At 43.9% G+C, this 20,781-nt stretch overlaps 1 protein-coding gene across 2 annotated transcripts in view; it reads left to right on the top strand.

Annotated features, from left to right (window-relative positions):
* The window catches only part of LOC138286427 (P2X purinoceptor 1-like), a 495,243-nt gene that overhangs the window by 389,015 nt on the left and 85,447 nt on the right, over positions 1-20,781 (top strand). For both annotated transcript variants that reach the window (XM_069226684.1, XM_069226685.1), the window contains exon 8: positions 2,276-2,406. In XM_069226684.1, coding sequence (XP_069082785.1) covers positions 2,276-2,406 — 131 coding nt within the window. The remainder of the gene's footprint in view (positions 1-2,275; positions 2,407-20,781) is intronic.

The raw sequence follows: 20,781 nt of genomic DNA, 5'->3' as shown, positions 1-20,781 counted from the left end.
TGGGTTTGGAGCATGAAATAATGGCAGTATGACAGGTGAATTGGTTAACATTAGGCGTGCACTTGAAAATATCAAACATGGATAATCCTACAAGAGGAAAGACAAAGAGGTACAGAGGAAACACAAAAAGGTGAGGGAATGTTAACCTTTTGGTGAACTGACAACAGTGAGAACCTTATCACAAAGCACGTTGTAAGACTGTTTCCCACTACCGCTACTTAAAGTTCCTCAGAAAGAAGTTCCTAGCCTACCTTATCTATGGAGAAAAAGTTTTGAATTTGGATCTTTTCTAGGTTGTATTATATCTTTCATTCTCGGCACCAGCCTCCACATACCTGTTTGTCACCTTCTCTAACCCAACCCAAGCATAACTATGTGCCTGCCTATTCTGTGGTTGCAGAACGAATGGCTGATCATTTTCCTTCATTGCTGACCTGAACTATCTTCTGAACTCTCAAAACATGTTTCCTGGCAATTGATACCTCTGACCGCTGGGCTGACTTGTAGGATGGATAACATTTAAGAGTATAACATTATCTCCAGATTTTAGAGCTTTTCGGATTGTAGAGGGAGGTGTTCTATACTTTGAGTCCATTCAAAGAGTAGGTAGGAAGGTTGCCTTTCTCTCATAATAATAATAATAATGTTTTGTTCCATTTATACAGAGGAAGCTTCTCTACATCCAGAGGGTGGCATGATTGAGAGAGGAGGAGATTTTTTTCCTACAGTTGTTTGTGTTATTGCTTTGCCAAAAATACATTTGTGTATTATATGCATAGATTAGGCAGTTTATGTGATAATGCTCTGCACATAAATATAGAACACGAGTGAGAAAAGGGATGAACCTTGTTGGACGTTACACTATATGTAGCATTTGGATGATAGGGCTGTCTGATTGTAAGGCTGAGATTGGAAAGGAAGGGTTGGACCCAAAGAGATGTGGAGCCTGCTATTCCCATGCATTTCTCTAGTCTGTTCGGTCTCATTGTGTGATCAGCAACGTGATATGCCGTGGACTGGATGATAAGTTTAAGAGTTGATTTGTTGCTCTCATCCAGTGGGAAGAGAATCTCCGCCTTTATATTTGTTGTGGCAGTGTGTTGCTCCTCGCAGGTTTAAAAGTGGACTAGTAGTTGCAAAGGTGGCATCTTAGTTCCCCATCTTCTTAAAACTATTTTTTTATCTCCTTTCCCATGGTTTAGCAGAAAAAAGGGAAGTTCACCATGGGCCTGTAGTTTGCCAGGACCTTTGGGTGAGTTTTTGGCTGTTTGAGACTTGGTGTATGATTTAAAAGGATAAGTATGGTTTCTCATTGGAAGGAGGCTGTTTAGCATGTGTGTCACTTTCAGGGCAAAAACGGTTGTCACCCAATAATTGAGGTGGTGAGAAAGGATGTTGGCATGATGGTTGTAGTGCACTGGAGATCGCATTACAGATCTGGAAAATTTCGGATTTGAAAAACCCCAGAAGGTCTTCGCAGTGGTGTTGAGACGCACAGCGGTTTCTTTTTAGGGTATTGGGGTTAGCCAGTTTGTGAAATGTGTTAAATAGCTATTAAATAACTCCTTCAGTGTGTTGTGGTCCCCATTAACATGTCATGGGGTGCTAGCATGAATTTTCTTCCTCTAGGGTGGCTGTGACTGATGCATTTCATTTTAGTCAATCTTTGTTGAACCATTTGTTACGACAGACGTTAGTTCATCTGAATCATGCAATAGTTACAAACTGTGTGTGAACTTGAATTCCTCGGTTTCAGTTTAGTCAAAGAGTTGTAACTATGTTAAATAACATTTAAGCTACTAAAACAGTTTAGAGGATTAGCGTACCCTCTACAGAGCTCTGTGGGGGATCTTAGGACGTCGATTCTATTTCTCAAAGCACCAAACTGGAACTGCTCATATTGCCTCATTTGCCATAATATATATTGTGTGGCCCAACTATAGTACAGAGCGAGATCTGGGTGTAACCTGAAAGCCATGATATAGAACCCCAATGGGCTGACTCAATCATTCCTTCATATAAAGCTGATATAGTTACTACCATTATTTATTAATAGCACCTCTTCTTTAAATTGCTACGATATGGTATGTGGTGAGAAGCAAAGGTCAATAAAACAAAACGTTAGGATTTTTTAAAAAAATCATTAGTACCTTGAAATGACCAAAAGTGCAATCCATGTAATTTTACAATTTTGTATTGGTTATTTTGATATGTGAGTTCTAGAAAAACTAACAAATTATGCTCACTGACGTTTTCTTCTATGGTTTGTTATCAGGGTGGGACTCTTGGCATCATTATTGAGTGGCAGTGTGATCTGGATTGGGACATAAAATTTTGCAAACCAATTTACCGGTTCGTTCGACTTGACAACCCACAATATCGTGTATCAAAGGGCTTCAACTTCAGGTAAGGGGATCTTTCGTTCTGCAATCTAATCTGGAACAGGTGAAATTATAACACTGAGATTTCCATACAAAGAGGTAGAATAGAACAAGAACGTCACATAATTTTTCTTTGGTTTTGTATGGTGCATACGATACCCAGGATGAGTAGAACACACTTCACACAAATATATAGGTAACTGTGACATCAGGTGCAAATATCTGCAAATAACGCATAAACAGAGCAACAATGTCTACGGTGTAATATTGATCAGAACATAAAAAAGAAAGTAAATACACATAATAAGAGCTGATTCCGAGGGGCCAGTAGACTAATGCATCCAGTTATAGAATTTGTTTTTGAACCATGGCCACAGTTTTGAATCCCAGGGAGTTGACTTAGCTTTTCAAACTTCCGTGATTGACAAATGAGTATCATTGAGTTGGTTAACAATAACCATCCATTATATGCCAATAACACAAATAGACGTCCTAAGGGCTGATCAACCACTTGTTATTTTATATATTATCAGCAAATACATATACAGGTAGTAGTAGTATAACTATTGCACCTCCGATTCTCTGAGAAACAATAGTAGTAGGTGAAGTAATGCCCAACAAAACATTAGTCAATATGGTGCTTGTCGGTATTCGTGCCCTACTACCCAAGGCATGGAAATCAGTGGCCCACTCGGGATCCATTGAGACTTGTTAATAAGAAAGGTACCTTCTGATCCAAGTAGTAAGGATGCGTAAAGACCAGATGGAGTCTAAATCTTTAATTGGCATGTGGCGAAATCAACTCTTCCAAATATAAACATTCTTTCCTCAACAGCCACACCTGTGACTTTTTCAAGGCTGTGAGAGTACACAAAAAACCATACAATGTAATATCTCCTAGATGACAGGGGTACACAAAAAGGATTATGTCCATAAAGTCCCTATGAAAAAAATTGCATTTGCCAAAGAACCAAGTGATCCCATCAAGATCAACAAAGTGATGCCCAAAAATCTTACCAAAAAGGCTCAAACACCATCATGCAAGGTTGTGAGAATCTTACCAGCTTCTATGATGAATGAAGTCAGTTCAGGTACCAAGAAGAAAGTCCTTTTCCGCCAAAAAAAGCAAACAGGGCGAAAAAAAAAGAAAGAAGGAGTACAGGAGAGAGTAAAGTGACCTAATGGGATTTCAACATCAGTCCTTTTCCGAATCTTATAGTGGCCTCATAAGATGATGCGTATGCATCTGGAACCACAACAGTGTAACATAATCGTTATGTAAGAAACGTAGAATGACTCAATTCCTTTAAATTCTCATTGACAACCTACCAAGAAGCCAGTCGTAAAACATGGTGGTGACGTGTTGAACCTCACGAGAACTGTTGTAAAGACGTCTGTTTCTAAAATCTGCTCAGTTCTGTCAAATTTAAACCCTTGGCTGCAATTATATTGACAGTAAAGTCAGTAATCCTAGACATGCACTGTATTCAGTAACTGTAAACAATTTAATAAAAGACCAACCAAAGAGGTTATCAGAATTTTGAGAGATTTGTGCATACAGCCCAGTAATAGAAATAATGTATGGCTGTGAAAACAGTCTAAGTAAAAAGTGTAAATGTATACTATGCTGGAAAAGAGGTAGCACCAAAGAAGTAGGGGTACCTCATGAAATCTAAAGGTATAAAATAGAACCTATCCTAAAACCGTTGGTTAGTAGAGTACGTTCCAAGAAAGTGATGGCTCAATCAACATGTAGACCATGATAAGTCCCCATCTAAGTAACAATGAAGAAATCATGAATAAACTAAAGGGTAACAATTGCTAAACAAACTAGTCACTCCATACAGCAGGCCAAAACTCTCAGAAATCCATGTTGTCATCTACCCAGGAGCAGCTTGCGGTGCTTAATAGGGGTGGGGCAGCGTGCACGTTGGGGGGCCAGCAGAACTTTTTTTTTTTTAACTTACCTGCATTGTCACCACTGTGCCGCTCCTCTGCTGCAGACACAGGCTCCCAGCCTGCCCTTCAGCCAATCGTGATGCTGCTCAGAGCAGTGTTAGGATTGGGAGCGTCCAGCCAGGGCATTCCCAGGCAGACTGAGAGCCTGTGCCTGCTCTCTCCAGACCAGCAACACAGTTACCACCAAGCTACATAGGAACAAAGAGGCATCTTTAAAAGCCCATAGCGCCATCTACCGACACAGTAGCATAGTTTGTTTTACATTATTATTTCGTTAGATGGCCAATATCCCCCGCACCATATTTAAAAAGTGGCACAATGCATGCAATGCGCCACTTTGTAACCCTTTGTGCTACATTATTTCTGTGCCAGGCATAATGTATGCATAGGGGGCGTCCCCCCGTTAGGGAGGCCAAAAAATGGCACAAGAAAATCAAACAGATTTCCTGGCATCTTTTTTTTCGGCACTTTTAACACCTGCTCAGAGCAGGCATTAAAAGAGGGCACACCATTGTTTACAATGTGCCCCTATGTACTATGTAAAAACCCATACTCACCCAACAACCTAAAAAACCCTTGGCACCCAAAAACCCATACACACCCTACAACCTAAAAATGCCCTTACTACCAAAAATCGTAGCCACCCTAAAACCTAAAAATACTCTTACGACCCCAAAACCCATAATCACTCTAAACCCTAAACCCCCTTACCACCCAAAACCCCATACCCACCCTGACACCTAAAAATGCCCCTACTTCCCAAAACCCATACCCACCCTAAAGCCTAAAAATGCCCTTACCACCCAAAAACTAACCCTAAAACCTGAAAATGCCTTTACTACCCAAAAACCCATACCTGCCCTAAAACCTAAAAACTCCTTACCACCCCAAAACCCCTACCCACCCTAAAACCTAAAAAAAACTTATTGTCCCAAAACCCATACCCACCCTAAAACCTAAAAATCCCATACCACTTAAAAACCCATAACTGCCCTAAACCCTAACAATGCCCTAAAACCCTGTCCACCCTAAAACCTAAAAATCCCTTTACCATCGAAAAACTCATACACACCCTAAAACCTGAAAATGCCTTTACTACCCAAAAACCCATACCAACCCTAAAACCTAAAAACCCCTTAGCACCCAAAAACCCCTACCCACCCTAAAACCTAAAAAAATCCTTACCGGCCTAAAACCCATACCCATCCTAAAACCTAAAAACCCCTTACTACCCAAAAACCCATACCCACCCTAAAACCTAAAAATGCCCTTACTACCAAAAAAGCTTACCCACCCTAAAACCTAAAAACACCCTTCCAACCCAAAAACCCATGCCCACCCTAAGTCTTAAACACCCTTTACCACACTAAAACCCATACCCACCCTAAAACCCAAAAAATACCCTTACCACCCCAATCCCATAGCCACTGTAAACCCTAAAAACCCCTTACCACCCAAAGACCCATGCCTACCCTAACACCTAAAAATACCCCTATCACCCAAATACCCATACCTACCCTAAAACCTAAAAATGCCCATACCACCCAAAAACCCATATCCACCCTAAAAACTAACAATGCCCTTGCCACCCAAAAACTGATACCAACCATACAAACTAAAAATGTCCTTGCTACCTTAAAACCCATACCCACCCTAAAACCTGAAAATGCCTTTAGTACCCAAAAACCTATACCAACCCTAAAACCTAAAAACCCCTTACCACCCAAAAACTACTACCCATCCTAAAACCTTAAAAATCCTTACAACCCTAAAACCCATACCCACCCTAAAACCTAAAAACCCCTTACTACCCAAAAACCCATATCCACCCTAAAACCTAAAAATGCCCTTACTATTAAAAAAGCTTACCCACCCTAAAACCTAAAAACACCCTTCCAACCCAAAAACCCATGCCCACCCTTAGTCTTAAACACACTTTACCATACTAAAATCCATACCTACCCTAAAACCAAAAAATACCCTAACCACCCCAATCCCATAGCCACCGTAAACCCTAAAAACCCCTTACCACCCAAACACCTATGCCTACCCTAACACCTAAAAATACCCCTACCACCCAAATACCCATACCTACCCTAAAACCTAAAAATGCCCATATCACCCAAAAACCCATTTCCACCCTAAAAACTAACAATGCCCTTACCACCCAAAAACTGATACCAACCATAAAAACTAAAAATGTCCTTGCTACCTTAAAACCCATACCCACCCTAAAAACTAAAAATGCCCTTACCACCCTAACACCCATACCCACCCTAAAAATTAAAAATGCCCTTACCACTCAAAAGCCATACCCACCCTAAAATTTAAAATGCCCTTACCACCCAAAAACCCATACCCACCCTAAAACATAAAAATACCCTTACCGCCCAAAACAAAAACCCATGCCCACCCTAAATCTTAAACACCCCTTACCACTCAAAAACCCATACCCACCCTAAAGCCAAAAAATGCCCTTACCACCCTAAAACCCATACATACCCTTAAACCTAAAAAGGTTCCTACCACCCAAAAACCCATACACACCCTAAACCCTAAAAATGCCTTTGCTACCCAAAAACCCATACCCACCCTAAACCTAATAACCCCTACCCATCCTAAAACCTAAATACCCCTTACCACCCAAAGCACATACCCACCCTAAAACCTAAAAATGCCCTTACCACCCAAAAACCCATACCCACCCTAAAACCTAAAAATGCCCTTACCGCCCAAAAACCCATATACACCCTAAAACTTAAAAATGCCTTTAGTACTCAAAACCTCATACCCACCCTAAAACATAAACCCCCCCTTACCACCCAAAAACCCCTACCTCCCCTAAAACCTAAAAATCGCTTGCCACCCCAAAGCCAATACCCACTTTAAAACCTAAAAAAACCTTACCACCCTAAAACCCATACCCACCCAAAAACCTAAAAATGCCCTTACTACCGAAAAACCCTACCCACCTCAAAATCTAAAAAAATACCCTTATGACCCAAAAACCCATACCCACCCTAAAACTAAAAAATACCCTTACCACCCCAAAACCCATGCCCACCCTAAACCCTCAAAAACCCTTACCACCCAGAAACCCATACCTACCCTGAAACCTAAAAATGCCCTTACCACCCGGAAAGCCATACCCATCCTAAAAACTAAAATGCCCTTACCACCCTAAAACCCATACCCACCCTAAAACCTACAAATGCCTTTACTACCTTAAAAACCATACCAACCCTAAAACCTAAAAATGTCCTTACTACCCAAAAACCTATACCCCCCAAAACCTAAAAAACACTTACCACCCAAAAACCTCTACCCACCCTAAAACATAAAAATCCTTTACAACCCAAAAACCTCTACCCACCCTAGAATCTAAAAACCCCTTACCACCCAAAAACCCATATTCACTCTAAAACCTAAAAATGCCCTTATCACCCAAAAACCCATTCCCACTCTAAAACCTAAAGATGCACTTACCACCCAAAAACCTATACCTACCCTAAACCCTAAAAATGCTCTTGCCACCCAAAAACCAGTACCCACTTCAAACCCGAAAAACCCCATATCTATCTATCTATCTATCTATCTATCTATCTATCTATCTATCTATCTATCTATCTAGCTATCTCTCTCTCTCTCTCTCTCCCTCTCTACATATGTATATATTTATGTTCACTTGAAAAGCAAAGGTTACAGGGACGTTATATTTAGGCTCACATTTTAAATGCACATAACCATAGAAATTCACCAGTTATAGTTAGTTAGCTCAAGTAACTATAACTCATGCCCTAAGGTAACTATAACTCGCACCCCGCCATGCACAGTTTTTTTGTCTAATAATTTACTGCAGATATTACATTGATATTATCAATTATGCTATGAAAGATGGCATGATTGCCGTAATTTGTCAGGTAATTTGCAGAGCATGGTGTGAGAGTGAGTTATAGTTACCTTAGGGCACAAGTTATAGTTACTAGAGGTAACTCTAACTATAACTGTTGAATTTCTATGGTTTTGTACGTTTAAAATGTGAGCCTAAACTCTATAACTTCCATGTAACCTTTGGTTTCTTAAGTGAATTTCTATGCTTTTTTTAAAAATTCGACTTTGTAACTATAACATCCCTGTAACCTTTGTTTTTTTAGTGGATTTCTCTGTTTTTTTTTAACTTGTAGTAATTTTTATTACTATACGTTAATTCAACCGCGTCACACACAGGTGGTTGTCCTTCAGCCAGGCCCTGTGACCAACCCCCAACAAGCACCCAACCGTGCACATCCACCCATGCTTAGGAGAGGTTGCCTGCAAGACCTGGCCTGCCACCCAAACCCACTTTGTGCACAACCCTTTCGCCGTGCACAGTAGCAGTTAGCCTCAGCTTCTCTGTGTGTGAGTATAGGTGTGAGAGGGTGTATCTGGGGGTGTGAGTAGCTATCAGGTTGTCTGTCTGGGTGTGAGAGTGCATACATCAGTGTTTTAGTGAGTGTGCCAGTCTGTGCACGGATCTGTGAGTGTCTACATGAGGGTGTCAGTGGGTTTGTGAGTGGGTGCATGAGTGTCTGAGGGGCTCTTTGAGTGGGTGTGTAAATGTCTGAGTGAATATGAGAGTGGGAGAAATTGATTGAAAGAGAGACAGTAAGGAAGAAAGAAAGTGAGAGAGAGAGAGTTTTTTAGTCTTCAATATCTCATATACTTAGAATGGTGGAATTAACAAAAAAAAGTATTTAATTTATTTAAACAAGTATACATTTGTCTATTAAAAAAAGGAAAGGAAAGGAGTCCAGCTGGACTTGAACTCCCATAGCCCAGTGTGAAAGTCAACAACCTTCACACTGTGCTGTGGGGGTTTTCTTTTTTTTTTGTTTTAAGCCTTTGTGAGCTTTGTAGTAAAAATCAACCAAAAAAAGTAGGGACCGTGGGGGGGGGGATCCCTCAAGGGCCCTCCTGTGGTCCCTATTTTTTTTATTTTTTTTATTGTATAATAAAGCCCTTTACGGGCTCTGTGGGATCGCAAGGAAGCTCTCAAGGGCTCCTCCCGCGGTCCCTACTTTCTTTTTTAAACAATGCCCTTACCGGCTACTTGGCATTGCGGGGGAAGTCTTTAGGATTCCCCCACAGTGCCAATGCTTCAGCAAGCACGGAGCTGCTTTGACAGCAGCTCTCTGCTTGCTGAAGCATTTCATCTCTTTCCTCTGCGTGTGTGTAGAGGACAGAGATGAAACTTCAGATTTTGACAGCGGACCTGCTTTAAAGGTCCCGTTGTCAAAGCCCTAAGTGTTTGCTGAGGCTTGGCTGCAGCGTTGCAGCCAAGCCACAGCAAACATCTATGTCCTAGGGTGGGCACCTCGGGACATAGCAGGAGCCAGCCCTGGGGGTTGGCGGTCCCCAGGTCTATGAGTGGCTCCAAGAGAGGGGCCATATGGCCCTCCTCCAGTTTTTACATAGCCCTAGAAAGGTGATGGTCCCTGGGACGCGAAGGTCCCCTGTTTCTTTTTCTAAACGTTTTCCCCTGGGGGTGGTGGTCTTCGAGACAACGGGGGACCACAGGGCCCCCCTGTATTAATTAAAAGATCGCCCTGGGGAGGTGACATTCCTCTGGGCAGCAGAATGTGGCCAGGAGGCCCACCTACTTTTTTTTTTAAAGCCTCTGAGACTTGGTCCACCCGGGGGCATTACACTAATGAAACACAGGAGCCCACTCTTCATTTTTTTTTTAGATTTTACAAACGGATTTGCGGATCCATCGCATCTCCGCTAGTAAAATTTAAAAAAAAGCTTTTTTGCCCTGGGTGGAGGGTCCCTTTGAGACCCCACCACCAAAATTAAGGGGTCAGGGTGTTCGTACCCTGGCCCCTTTTGTTTCTTTTTTTTTTGGGGCTCGTCTGAAGCTGAGCCGCAAGATGGCTGACAACACTTCAACAGCCTCTGTTGTAGAAGTGTTGTCAGCCAAACAGATCTCAGCACAATATTGTTAGGGGTCGGGAATCCTTCGCTTTCCTGGATATACAAATTTGTTTTCCCCTGAATTTCTCAAAAACTACTGAACGGTATCACACCAACACAAAGAAAGCACTCTTTTTGGACCAGGAACTACATTCCTGCTAAATTTGGTGTGATTCCATATAGTAGCTTTTGCGCTATCGCTGTTCAATCAATCGTTCAATCAATCAATCAAAGCATTTGTAAAGCGCACTACCCATGTGAGGGTCTCAAGGCACTGATGGGGGGGGACTGCTACTGATCAAACAGCCAGGTCTTGAGTTGTCTCCTGTAGGTAATCAGGTCCTGTGTATGTCGTAGGTGGGCGGGAAGAGTGTTCCATGTCTTGGCGGCGAGTTGGGAGAACGATCTGCCGCCAGCGGTCATTCTGAGGATGCGTGGGATGGTGGCGAGGGCAAGGTCAGTGGAAGGAAAATGTCGGGTCAGGGTGTAGAAAGAGGGCCTTCTGTTGAGGTATTCTGGTCCGGTGTTGTGTAGTCTAGTGTTCAAAATCCCTATGAATAAATTAATGGGGAAAATCTGCTTTGGGATCCCACTTTTTTCTCAGCCCCACCTGGACAGATCACCCCAAAACTTTCCAGGCAGCAGCTGACGGAACTGACAATTGTTTTGGGAAAGTTTTGTGAAGATTCGCCAAGCGGTGCCAAAGGTATAGGCAAGTAAAAAAATGCTTTTTATATAGAAACTAGGTTGTAACTATAACTACTTAGTGGCAACCGCCACTAGGTTTTAAATACATATATATATATATATATTTATATATATATATGAATATTACCTTGTGGCAGTTACCACTAGGCAGTTATAGTTAGGATCATGTTTCCATAAGAAAAGCTTTTGTTTGACTTGCCTATATCTTTAGCACCGTTTGACAAATCTTCACTAAATTTTCACAAAAAAGTGTTGTGGTGATTATTGTTGGGCATGGAAAGTTTTGGGGTGATCTGTTAAGCGGAGGCCGGGAAAAAGGGGGCTCATAAAATGTTGCGTTGCCCATGTTAGTTTCTATAGGATTCTTTAGACACGACTACAGGCCGAACCACTGGACGTAATTACACTAGATTTTGCAGAAAGCTAGCTGTTAGTACGCAGATTACGCTTTCACTTATTTGGTGTAAGTCTGTTCAGTAATTCTTTAGATTTTAAAGGGAAAATACATTTGAATATATCTCTGTTGTGAATAATTTGCAAAATTCGCAAATTTTTCACAAATACGCCTGCAAAAAGAAGTGTTGCAATTGGCTGACTGCAACCTGACTACAAAGTTGTGGCTGCCATTTTATTCCACGGGACACGGTCCCTGCGGGTCAAAATCCAAATTGAAAGTGGCATAAGGGGGCAGCGTGAATACAGGGGTGTGATACAGGTGTGTTTTAGGTGCAGATCATGGGTTTAAAATATTTTTGTGTCACCATGCGCGATATTCATAAAAATTCCTGAATTTTCACAAATTATTCGCGAATATTGAAAAATGTGAAGGAAAAAACGCAGATTCATTCATACACTCATTCATTCACTCATACATGCACTCAGAAACTCATGCGTCCACTCACACACACACTCAGACACTCATGCACCCCCTCACACCCATTCAGACTCACACACCCATTTTCAGACCCTCTCAAACACTCACGCACCCACTCACAGATCCACTGACAGAGACAGGCCCTCTGGCCAACCTGCGCTGCACACAGCACACAGCCAAAGGATGTGCATGGTGTGGGGTTGGGTGGTTATAAGGGCTTTGCTGCAAGGCCTGGCTGCAGGCCAGGCCTTGTGACCAACCCTTGCTGTGACCTGCCGAAGGTCATGAGTAGTAGGGTTGGATTAACATATAGGTGGTCATTATGACCCTGGCGGTATTACAACCGCAGGGCCAAAACGACGGGAGCACCGCCAACAGGCTGGTGGTGCCTCCCGGCGTATTATGACCGCGGCGGTAGCGCTGCGGTCGCACCGCCGGGGCTGGCGGTTTACTGCCACAATGGCCCCGGCGGATGTAATCCGCCAGGGCAGCGCTGCTTGCAGCGCTGCCCAGGGGATTACGACTCCCCGACCGCCAGCCTTTTTCTGGCGGTCTGAACCACCAGGAAAAGGCTTGGCGGTACGGGGAGTCATGGGGCCCCTGGGGGCCCCTTCACTGCCCATGCCACTGGCATGGGCCCCCTGACAGGGCCCCATGCTGCTTTTCACTGTCTGCTGTGCAGACAGTGAAAAGCGCGACCGTAACACCGCCGGCTCCATTTGGAGCCGGCTCCCATGTTGCGGCCCACATCCCCGCTGGGCCGGCGGGCGGAAACCAAGTTTATGACCGCGACGGTAGCGCCGCGGTCGCACCGCCGGGGCCGGCAGTTTACTGCTACAATGGCCCCGGCGGATGTAATCCGCCAGGGCAGCGCTGCTTGCAGCGCTGCCCAGGGGATTACGACTCCCCGACCGCCAGCCTTTTTCTGGCGGTCTGAACCGCCAGGAAAAGGCTAGCGGTACGGGGAGTCGTGGGGCCCCTGGGGGGGGGACAGGGCCCCATGCTGCTTTTCACTATCTGCTGTGCAGACAGTGAAAAGCGCGACGGGTGCAACTGCACCCGTCGCACGGCCGCAACACCGCCGGCTCCATTTGGAGCCGGCTCCCATGTTGCGGCCCACATCCCCGATAGCCACCCGCCAATGTTGTAATGAGGCCCATAGTAATTACAATTGCTTTACGTTAAAAAACATAGAAATTCACTGGAAAAAACAAAGGTTGCAGGGACGTTATAGTTAGGTTCTGAATTTACTCGCACAAAACCATAGAAATTCAGCAGTTATAGTTCTTTTAAGTAACTATAACTTGCACCCTGATGTAACTATAATTTGTGCCTTCGCCATGCGCAGCTAATTACCAAACATATTATATCACATTATTATATCATTGATGAGATCTTGTATGGCATCTTTGATATTATCACTGCAGCATTTCAAATGAAGTATTGATAAGAGAACTGTGCATGGCAAGGGCGCAAGTTATAGCTACCTTAGGCTGAATTTCGATGGTTTTGTATGAGTAAATACAGAACCTAACTATAACGGCCCTGTAACCTTTGGTTCTTTCAGTGTATGTGTGTGTGGTTATAAGAAGGGGACAGAGATGATAGGTTTGCTTCAGCAAGCACAGAGATGCTGTTAAAGCAGCTCCTTGCTTGCTGAAGCAATGTCACTGTGGGACAAGCCTTGAGACTTACCCCGTGGTGCCAAATAGCCTGAAAAAAGGACATTTTGTAAAATAACAATATTTTAAAGGAAAAAAACATGTAGGGACCGGGTCCCAGGCAGCCCCTAAGGGGCTAAAAAGAAAACAGAAAAAAAGCTCAAGCTCAGTGTTACGGTCATGAACCTTCACACTGAGAACCAAGGGTTTGAGTCCAGCTGGACATGTTTCCTTCTTCTTTTTAAACTTCAAATGTTTAAAGATAAAATAAAAGGTGATTTTATTTTTTAAAATAACAAATACATTTATGTTTTTAAATTGAACAGGAATATCTAATTTTAAGTTTATCATATATCAAAGCCTTAAAAAGCCTCTATCTCTTTCCCTCTCCTTCTCTCTCTCTCTTTCTCTATCTTTCTTTCAAACCTTATCTCACACATACACCCACTCAAACCCTCATGTACCCACTCACAGACCCACTCAGACACTCACGCACCCACTCACAGACCCACTCAGACTCTCACACACCTACTCACAGACCCACTGACATCCTTATGCACCCACTTATGCACCCACACACACACACTGAGGCACCAACTAAAAACTCTGATGTACGCACTTTCACACCCAGACAGACACTCTCACAGCCACTCTCATCCCCAGATACACCCTCTTGCACCTATTCTGACACCCAGAGAGGCTGCAGGCAACTTTCGCTGTGCACGGCAAAAGGGTCATTCACAGCATGAAGATGGGTGGTTAGGGGGGTTGGCCGTAGGGATTGGATGCAGGCCAGCCATTGTGGGCAACCCCTACTGCGCACAGGTGAAGGCCGTACACGGTGAAAGGTTGGGTTCTTATAGGGGGCGCAAAGGCCATGCGCAGAGGCCATGGTTGGAGTAACGTATAGTAATGAAAATTAATAAATGTTTAAAAAAACATAGAAATTCACTGAAAAAATACAAAAGTGACAGGAATGTTATAATTAGGAAAAAGAATTTAAAAAATCATAGAAATTCACTTCGAAAACCAAAGGTTACAGGGACGTTATATTTAGGCTCACATTTTAAATGTACAAAACCATAGAAATTCACCAGTTATAGTTAGAGTTACCTCAAGTAACTATAACTTGTGCAGTAAGGTAACTATAATTCGTGCCCCCACCATGCATTGCTAATTAGCCCACAAATGACAGCACTCATAACGTCTTTGTTAACATCATTGCTAATATTAATGTAATATTTGCAGTAACATTTTTAACAAAAAAACTGTGCATGGCAGGTTTATGGGCAGTGATGCGTCCTCTCTTCTTTCAGAGGGCCAGGGGTTCTTGTGCTTACCTGCTGGGACAGTGACAGATCTTGTTACCTCTGAGGAAGGCACCGGGTCGCAGGTCACTGTCCTTTCCAGGATAGAAGAATCCTCTCACAGCAGACGCATGGTGTGAACTTGAGCAGTTCATGTGTACACTTCTAGGCACAGTGTCATACACAGGCACAGTATCGTAACCTGCACCTTCACAATAACCACAAATCGAGCTGTAAGGTACGCCTTCTACTACCTCCATCTGTGCGTCTGTGGTGGAGGGGGGTCGGGTGCAGGGCCGGCAGGGGAGGGGACTGCAGTGACACCTGCAAGGTTCATTGAACAGGTGTTACCAACTAATGGGAGCTCTGCTGCGCACACGGCTAATAAACCGCGCTTGAAGGGGTCACTGCAACAGGCGGCAGCAGGGTCGAGACATGTTGCCTGCAGGGCATCAGGATATGGGGGCTGCAAATCCACTTAATGTATGCACACTGTCAGTTGTAGCAGTGAGGGTGCGCAGACCTCCCCCTCCGTTCACCGGGTAGAGAGGATGGTGAAGAATTACTAAGAAATGAGAGAGAAAAGTATATAGGCCAAAGTGTGTATCTAGGCCATACTGTAGGGGCTTGCTGTGGGTCACTCTGTGTGTGGTATAACTGTGTCACCATGTACAAGTGATTGGTCCTCCATCTGGCATGTGTTATAACCGGAAATATTCAGAGATCGGAGTTTAAAAGGAAACATTCTAATATAGATCGCAATGCACTTTAGCAGTCGCAACATCTCGTGTGCGTGGTAAAACGAATACAGCGCAGTACTTGATGGGGTTTCGCGCAGCGTGTATTTAATTGCTGCAGTGCGCCTTCATGTCTGCCTGGCGGCGCCCTTTGAGTCCCTGCCTGTAAATTGTTTCTGAAGACAGAGGCCAGCTGCGTGATGTCACAACTTTGGACATAAGTGGTAAGTAACACTAGCCTCAGATCCAAAACATTTGATGATGACCAATATTGAATGGACTATTGGGAACCGAAGTGAAAATGATTAAATGCGACTTTTTAAATCTATTCCAGAGAAATCGTCGGTTCGTTACACATTACTGCGAATTTAAGTTTTGCATTCCTATAATATTCACACATTCTGACCCAAAGTTCTAATTTACGGCTCGTTTCCCAGTCTTCGTTTGCTGGGAAGCATTTTTTTGTTTAAAAAAGAAAAATAATCTTGTTGCTTTTGCTTTGTAAAGTGAGATTGCACATATTTGATGGCCAAGAAATAACCAAATTCACCTACCATATTTTTATTTCATCGCCTGGCACTCATGGGCAGCCCATGAATTTCAGGTAGAAGTTTAGGGCAAAGGACTTGCTGACAACTTGCGCTAAAATATTTTTTCAGACTTTCTGTATTTTTCAGTCCGTTATGGGTGCAGTCTTAAAGTACAAACCAAACGATTCAAAGGAGGCGCCTTCATGATGTTTACAGCTTGGTACTAATACCGCACCTAAAGTATGTGAGGTCTGAGATCACTAAAATGCAAGAATGTTCATTATTTACTTAAAAAACCGTGGACAATTCGTAATAGGGTAACCTCGTATGGCGTGATGGCCACATACGTGCATTTCAGGAATATGTCAAAGAGAGAAGCGCCCTATAAGCATCCCATAGACTTAAACAAGCAGTTTCTGTGGCACACGCATGTACACACACACAGGCAAAACATATGCTCACCTCTACACAAGCACACATACAGAAAACGCACAAACACATCCACCAACCATGCGCAACTCAGTACAATCCAAAAGTCATGCATGCACACACACTACCACACATCCACAAAACGCACACACACAAACACAAAATGCAGTCGCGGCTCGCAGGGGTTCGAGGGGGGGGGGGGCGGCGCTGGGGGGATTAATAAAATGAATAAATACATTTTTTTTAAACTTAACTGCACACTGTGCCTCGTCACAGCTCCTCCGTCTCCTCGGCTGCAGGCAGGCACAGACTACCAGCCTGCCTGCCCTGCGGCCAACCTGACGCTGCTCAGAGCACTGTTAGGGGGTCACTCCCAGGCAGACTACTAGCCTGTGACTGCTCTCTCCAACCAGGCAACAGTGCCAGAGGGCCGACCAAACATACATGCACACTGAGGGGGAGTGTTGTGCACTCCCCCTCAAGTGCTCATCACAGCCCATGAACCTGCCCCTTTTACTACTTAGTTTATTATAATGTTGTAGTAAAAGGTTTGCAGCTGCTGCTGCTGGCTGAGGAGCCGTGCCTGGCAAAATGTGAACTCTTTTGTGCGGCAGCTCCACAGCATTTCATTTAGTCACAGATTGCGTTCGCCACACAGGACGGCAAGGCTCCCACGCATATTCCACCTGCTTCTAGGGGAATGAAATACATGGTTTTCAGGGTACATGAGTGTATGGTGACTAACATTTTAAAGTGAAAAAGAGCAAAAATAAAATGCAGATTTTGAAGCCAGTATCATGCCTGTTAATTACATTGCTTTTATTTAACAGCACCTGTTTTGTAAAACATAAAAAGGCAGCTCCCACTGTTTTCAGAGACCCTCTCTAAAAACCAGTACATCAACTAAATTTCCTGAAATCTGCCAGGATAGCTGGTGAAAAACAGGGACTGTCCCGGTAAATCTGGGACCCCTGTTCACCCTACATAAGTGAGATTGTGCTGCGTACACTTGAGGACATGCTTTAGAAAGGCGCTTGTAAGGTGATGAGGAGGATACATCTGTAGTCCTGGAGTAGTGTGCCTGTTGTACGGTGGTTGCAATGTGTTGTTCAGTGGCGGCCGGCAGATTTAGGAGGGAGGGGGGCGGGCGGGAAGCACACTCACACTCATTCTTTCACACACACACGCTCATCCATTAACAACATTCATCAACATTCAGATATACATGCACACACCAAACATTCATTTAAAAAGATCACACACACTTATCTTCAGCCTAGGAGGTCCCAGGAGGGCTGGGACTGCTGCCTTCCCTCATTGGCTGGCCTTAGGTCAGCCAATGAGGGAAGGCAGCAGTCCCAACTTCGTCACAGAGTGGAATGGGGTCAGTGAGACTGCTGATCCCACCCCACTCTGTGACGAGCTGTCACTGATTGACACTTGCCCTGGGCGCTTCAGGCCTTAAACCTGAAGCGTCCAGGTCATAGTAAATGGGTAACGCTTGCCTCGTCACCCGGGGGAGGGCCTCGAGGCACCTTTGCTGAGCCGAGGAGGTCATACCTACAGGAGCTGTGACCTCTTCAGCCAAGCAAAGTTCAGCTCAGACACCGATGAGTCTGCGCATATCAAGCATGTCTCGCTCCTGGCTGCCTGACCTGAACATGAAGCATGTCTTTGAGGCTGACCTTTGTTCAGCCTGACCGGCACTCTTCATGAGGGGCAAAAGGTGGGGGTGCGTGGCCCCTCCGCCTTAAAGGACAGGCCGCGCCTGGTGTTGTTCCAAGCATAAATCAGTATCACAGAAAAATAATATATTTTGAGAGCTTCGCATGCACCTAGCTGTAAATGCCAGGTATGCTTTTCTCTGTCACACAACCACAATGCTGGTGATTTTAAAAACAGTGAAGACCATCAACCATCCCTTTACCACTGTGACTCTGAAGGCAGCAATTGGCAAGAGCGCGCTTGGGTGAAGCAATTGAAGCATTCACTGGACAGTCTCAAACTTATGGCTGATCTAAGACGTGAGATTTTTTTTAAATTTTTTTATTTTACCAACTTTTCATTGTTTTTTAAAAAATTTAAACATACAGAGCAAGAAATAACATAGGCAAGTCATAGCATCCAGGTAATAAGGCAGTTGACATTGATATGAGGTATGAGTCATTGTTGAGTGGACAGACCCCAGGGTGTCTCCTTAGGACACCGGTGGCTCCTTCTTTAGTTCCCTGACTTTTGTTTTTAAATGTGATGAAAAAGCTGAACAATCAGCATTGGGGCACAGAAGGTGCCACTTCAGGCGACCTACATGAAGCTATTGTTGGGTATCTAATGCAAGGGTGGATGGAGGCCTGTTTTCCTTTAAGAGTGCGGGATCTCTCACTGACAAAGTGCAGGAAGCATGCCCCAGTGTCCCATAACATGTCCGTGCCAATGCGGTGAAACGTCCTATCAAGCTGTTCCTGTTAATCACTGCTGGAACTGCATGGGGCAGGATGTTGGGATAGTAACCCCCTGGACTGGGGTGTGTGTGTGCCTGTGATGTCCAGATAATGCATTCTAATTTTACCACCATATGTCACCCGTCTCAGTGGCTTTCCCTCCCTTCTCTGTCTCAGACCATTTCTTCACTCCCTCCTCTCTCACTGGGGAGGAGGCTTGCTAATACACATGCTAATACACACCGTCCAGTAGACCAAACGGTGTGGTCCTGCGCACAGTTCATTTAGCTGCTGAATTCGGAACATATCTATCTATCTATCTCTCTATCTATCTATCTGTCTATCTGTCTATTTATCTATTTTACTATCTATCTATCTATCTATCTATCTATCTATCTATCTATCTATCTATCTATCCTTCCCCCATTCTACGGTTCTTCTCCTGAATCAATCAATCCATCCAACCGTTTGTCCCCTACCAACCCCTGTAATTCATCCATGTTTAATGACTGTGTAACACAGGCATTTTACATTTTCTTTTCTTTTCTTAAATTTGTATCTGCTGTGAAATTAAATTCCGTAACTGTGAAACTGACAATCAGAGCTGCATTTTTATGTTCATTAGCTATTGGGTGTGCAGTGTTCTTTCATTAGGGTGAGTTTCCTGTTTTCCTTAACCCCCAATGTCAGGCGCCTGAGCTGTTATTGACTGTATTGGTGTTTTTACCAACGTTAAAAACGTTGGCCTCCCTTCTTTGTAGGTTTGGTCTTTAAGCAGACCAGTACACATTAACAGTACATTTTTAGTGAGGACATTTTGCTGGTGAAGAATGGCCTGTAAATTCTAAGTTATTTGTACACGTTATCATAAGAGGAACACACAGATGGGCTGTTGGAAAATGGGTTATTGGCAAGGGCAGGTAAGAACCTACACTTAGCAATAGGCCACTAACCTCCACTTAGGTCCTGTTAGGTCTCAGTAAATTAAACCTAGCTCAACCCTTGGTAGCTTGGCAACGAGCGACAAGGCTTAACTTAGGAGACAAAGCGTTAAGCATTCAAATATCACAAAACAGTAATGAAATAAAACACAGGAAACAGTTTACAAATCCAAAATCAATTAATAAAAATAGATGGTGTTTTTACCTTTAAAATGACACCAAAATGAATAAAATCGGATAAGGGGAACCGGAGATATGAATTTTTTAAGAATTAATGCTTTCTAGCGCATAGAAGCAACTAGCGCTCAAATGGTTAAAAAAGGTCGCACTGGAAAGGAACAAAGTTCAGAGTTCAGGCCACCCACGAGGTAACACTGTCACACTTACTTTCAGAAGTGTTTGATTCAGGAAAGTGGTCCACAGCACCAGCCAGGGGTTCAGAGGCTCTGGTATGCCTCTTGGGGTCTGGGACTACAACTTCCACAATGCACCTCTTCAATTTATGGAGTTGCTCCAAACATCTCCAAACTTCTGGATCTTCTTCCAGAGGTCCTTTTTGTGCCCTTAAAGTGTCCACAACTTGATCCAAGGTTCCAGAAGCTCTGAGTTGCTCCTCGGGAGTTGGGACGACAATTCCCATAATGCACCTGGTCAGAATCCACAAATGGCCACTGGACGCTGGTCAGCTGGGCTCTGCTTGCAGGACTTGATGCAGGGGACACTGGGCAGCTCCTTTGTACCTGTAGCAAACAGGGAGTCCCTTCTTGAAGCAGTAGAAGACAGGTAAAGTCCTTTTAGTGGTGAAGCCCAAGTGTGCAGCTGATGCAGTCCTCCAGAGTGCAGTGTCCAGGTGCAGGTCAG

This window comes from Pleurodeles waltl, chromosome 3_2, assembly GCF_031143425.1.
Source record: "Pleurodeles waltl isolate 20211129_DDA chromosome 3_2, aPleWal1.hap1.20221129, whole genome shotgun sequence".
In the NCBI taxonomy this organism is placed as follows: Eukaryota; Metazoa; Chordata; class Amphibia; order Caudata; family Salamandridae; genus Pleurodeles; species Pleurodeles waltl.
The sequence above is the reverse complement of the archived record's forward strand: the minus strand, read 5'-3'. Positions and strand labels throughout refer to the sequence as shown.